This window comes from Atta cephalotes (genome assembly GCF_000143395.1).
Source record: "Atta cephalotes unplaced genomic scaffold scaffold00016, whole genome shotgun sequence".
NCBI lineage: Eukaryota > Metazoa > Arthropoda > Insecta > Hymenoptera > Formicidae > Atta > Atta cephalotes.
Window position 1 is genome coordinate 761029 of NW_012130080.1, and position 4814 is coordinate 765842.

General features: G+C 40.4%; 1 protein-coding gene across 1 annotated transcript in view; it reads right to left on the minus strand.

The window, feature by feature from the left end:
- Positions 1-4814, minus strand: part of LOC105618391 (homeobox protein homothorax-like) — a 122280-nt gene that overhangs the window by 69783 nt on the left and 47683 nt on the right. The window contains exon 5 of the mRNA XM_012199933.1: positions 2211-2261. Within this exon, the coding sequence (XP_012055323.1) occupies positions 2211-2261 (51 nt within the window). The remainder of the gene's footprint in view (positions 1-2210; positions 2262-4814) is intronic.

Consider the following 4814-nt stretch of genomic DNA (forward strand, 5'->3'; position numbering starts at 1 on the left):
CTCTCTCCCGTTCTCTATGCTGCGCTCTCGCATTCTCTCTCTCTCTCTCTCTCTCTCTCTCTCTTTATCTCATTCTCCGTTCGTCTTTCTCTCCTCCACTTCGAGCACAGATATTTATGGAATCTTCTTCATCGCGCCCGCTGCATTCCGCTCCACTCGTTCGCGTCTCGTCTCGTCTTGTCTAGAAGAGGCCCCGGGGACCAGAAACGTTTCAATCTCCGTTACCATCGATGGCGTGCCAAGCCGCGTTTCGTCTACAGACTTCGGGAGTAGGGATTCGACACACATGAGGAAGCCCATTTTATACACACTGGTAACCGAATATCGAGTATCGAGTACTTTCGCGGAATTGATAATATGTCAATATCATTTCCAGCATTTAAAGAATACACCCGCAGCCACCCATGTTATCTCGCGCGTCTGCTAATTTCTTTAATCGTGTACTTCCATTAACGAGAACAAATTTAGAGGCACAGCTAACGAGTAATAAGTGTTATCGCGATAAACTGAAACGTCGCTGTAATTTCGAGCAAGCTCCAATTAGTAAATTCATTTGCCTTGATGCAGATAAGCCGACACGAAGGCAGAACACCATTCGATGATTTATCCTCTAACTTAATGCCTTTTTCCATCTAATCTGAGAGACGTGCTATGTCGCGTATTTATGCAAAATTGCAAAAACAAAAATTCATATTATATCTGATTCCATTTTACTGATACGTATTCCATTTGCGTCATGACGCCAAAGTGGAACTTGAGCCAAAATTTTCCGTCATGGATAAATATAAATCTTCATGGGACTATGCTGACTTTGGCGCATCGAAGATACTTGAATCCGCCGCGGGTAGTGCGGCATTATAATAATGTGATCGCTATAATCGAAAAAAAATGCTATAAAATTACGCGCGATCGAACCTGACGAGTGAGAGGGCCGATCGACAGCGAAGCATCACGAAGAGGTCTCGAGAGTGCACGGCGGCCAATGGCTGCCGCCACGTCAGCTGCCATTTCGATGAAAATGCTATGGATGTCCGCTATTTTGTATGATAAAATATCACCACAAAAACGTCTAAGTAAACCAAACCAGCTTTCGTATCCTGCGAACATATTTGTCCGAAAAGAGAGCGAGAACCTATCGAAAAATCAATGCGCGTTGCATCGGGAGAGCTCTATTAGCCTACCTTTCTCGCCAACAATGCAAAGAAAAAGGAAATGCGCAGAATCTTGTAAAACACAGTAACCATTGCAGTCAAGAGTTCTTTCGTTCGCATCGCTGATGAAAAGTCTATGGTCTTGGAATTTTCCTCAACAGATGTCTCACTTTCACTGTTTATATGGCCGTTTATATGTAATTCCACGCTGTCCTGACTGACCAGCTGGTAAAGAAAAAAATTGGCGCATATTGTCATTTCGTTTCGTCAATCGGAAAGAAGACAAGGTGTTGCGACAAATAAAAAAAAGAATGAAAAAAATAAAAAATGGACAACTACCGTTCTAAAGCAAACAACTGCAAAGTTGATAAAGCGTCTGCTGCCATCCAACCATTGGACAACAAAATGACTCCACTTATGTGTAGAGTCGGTTCGCGTCGTAGCTCGACGAATACACCGTAGATGTCAAGCTTTCACCGCAATTACGGAAAATTGCCCCCGCAATCATAACAGTCGTTTTTCAGATGTTAAAGGCAACTTATTGGCAGGCGGGCGCGGTAATCTCTCACAATAAGACCGATCGCGAGAATTTCCAATCGACCACTACATTATAGTTTTAAGTAGAAAACTGCTTTTTGTATCAGCAACACACACATGATTTTTACGCAAAATTTTTAAACAGAAGAAATTATAATTATAATTACAGAGAAGACTATATATAAACTAATAATATTTCTAAAATTACACACACACGCGCACGCACGCACGCACGCACGCACGCACACACACACACACACACACACACACACACACACATTCAATTAAAAATAATAATTATTATAATTTTGAATAAATAACATTTTCTAAGATGTTAAAATAAAATATATTAGTTATAAAGAAAAAACAATTTTAAACAAAAATTTATCCGATAATCGACAAAAAAATATAGATACGATATTAGATAATGAAGGAATAGTTGATTATAGTAACGAATCGCACCCACAGTTGGATTGATAATAACATTATGAGCCTTATAATGCAGACGTGAAGGATACTCACCTTTTCGAGCTCGAGGAGGTGAAACCGGAGGACTTGAATCGCCTGAACCATCTGAAATGAGAAAAAAAGAATTGAATAAAATACATTCGCCGAACGCAAAGGCAGAAAAAAGATATTGGATGGTAAGAGGATGGTTCGAAGAGGAAAAGAAATGACGAAGGCTGCAAGGATCGAGGAAGACGATAGGGTAGAAGGAACTTGAAGCAGACATGATTTAACCACACGCTGCTGCATCGTCAACGGTAACTCGGCAACAGATCGACGGTCACAGTTCTCCAGCGCGGATTCAACCTTTATTTTTTATTTGCACGCTCGTGTTTTCATTTATCTCTTCCGTCGTGATATCATCGTTGCGGTGAGACAGCGATAGTTGCGGTGGCGCGACGGTTATTAACGGGAATTCATTATTATTGCATCTGCATTTCGCTAATTGCATATTTGAACCCAGTCGTACAGAATTCGCGCAACATACACATACATGGTTTTCGATATCACGGATAAATGATCATAGAAATATAAGAAGACGGCAAAATGTTCATTAATCGCCGATTAATAATTTCTATTCTTCCAAATTTTCAAAAGAGAAAAAAAAATAATAAAAAACTTATTACCGAAAAAAATCGTGATGTTTCCAATGCACGGTGCGTGCAATGCATATGTCTATCGCAACGTTTAGAAGAAAAATACCAGAATATAAAGTTCGATAAGCGAGTCGGTGTGACATCGAAAGGTAATAATTGTTTTCTTTCCTTTTTTTTCCTTTCTTTTTTAGATGTATTCGCGGTATCGAAAGTGTGTCCTCGGAAGGATCATCGGTATAATTTTCCGATACGCCATTAACGTTTAAGGCCACCCCGAGATTCTCCTGTGCAATCTCTATGTGAAGAGGAGACCGTACATTGCGGCAACGTCGTTTTCTTTCGGAGACAGCAGAAGCGGCGATTCAATTAGGCAAAGCGGCAATCTTAATTGTTAATTAACATTATATTTATGCAATTATGGTCCATTATGATTCTACAGGGCCGATAACGAAGCGGTCGCGATGAGTGCTTCTGAGATAGTGAACTCATCCGAGGCCTACCAACTACCTCTTACCTCCTCATCATCCTTTCGCCATGGAAGGATACGCTCTAAGCGAGGCAGGTATAACGCCGAGTCTGTAACTACCATGAATGGCAAGCGGACGAGATATCACCTCGCCAAAATGCATTTCGAAGCTTGGGATAAATGGTAAAAAAACATTTCGCGTGTAATAAAACGGATATGATTATGAGACTTATATATTTACTAAAAATTTATTATTATATACTGTTTCCTTACTAATATATGACTTAGACAAAATAAGAGCAACGATAACAACAAAAAAATATTCGTGCGTCAAAATAAAGCTTATGAATATTGCATGCAAAACTTACGAAAGTATTGCAAATAACTCTATTTGGAAATTGATTCGCTTGATATTGAAATTATTATAAGATATATAGCGACAAATTGTGAATTTGCTAATAAAATAAAGAACAATTGTCCATATTGTACACGACCGTGAGCTCAGCGTCAAAGGAATATGTATCAGGTCTTCGACACTTCAGGGCTCCTCCTCGTCGACGAACAGACAGCAAAGAAGAAAGAGGAAAGGGCGAGAGTAGATGAAGAAAAGAAACAAAAACGCAATGAAGCATAGAGAGGGAAAGAGAAAGAGAGGAACAAGCGGGAAAGAAAAAGCGAAGATGGTATCGGTCCAGTAACGAACACACAACACAGAACACCCGGGTGCTCCTTCGCGAGATGGTGCGAGGAAACGATTCGCCACGATGTGTTTCTCGTCTCTCCTTCTCGCCTTCGACGTTATATACAATGTGTTCTCTATATCCGATGGTTTTGTTGCTTCCCCGACCAATAACGACGTAGTTACCACGACGTAGCACGAGCCCTCTCTCGTGCATATGTTACTCTATATATCGTGTGAGAACAACACCACGAATATCCTTCATACTGACATAAGACTTTGCACAAATTATAAGAAATATTAAAAAAGTTTATTAAAATAAAAAAGTATGAGCTAAATATAAAGTTCAAAGCATACTTTATCATATTTTATTGATCACAACGAATTATTTTGGTTACGACTCTATGTTTCCTTGTAACAGTTAAGCAAGAAAATTTTTAATTTCATCGAGATATAAATAATGTATTCACTGTCTTTTCAGTGTGTAGATCTTTCACAACAGTACGGTTGTCTGCAGTATCTCTAACTATCACGAATGAAGCTCTTCGTGATGTCTAGTCCAGGCCACGTCACTCCCGTCACTCACTCTCTCTTATATTCTCTTCGTCGGTTCTCTTGCTCCGCTTGCGATCTTTCGGCTCGGGAGGTTTTGCCACGATCGCTCATCACGTGTTATTAATTAGGCTTGCCGAGCAGCCAAGTATCTCCCAGGCAGGGGAGGCCGAGTTGGAGAAGGAAGAAGCGGAGGAAGAAGAAAAACTGAGAAACACACGAAGAAACAGGGAGATGGTGTTATTTATAAGCCGACAGGGACGACGCAGTCGGAAGCAACGCCCGATGATGAAGGGAGCCCCTACTTTGAATCTCTCTCTCTCTCT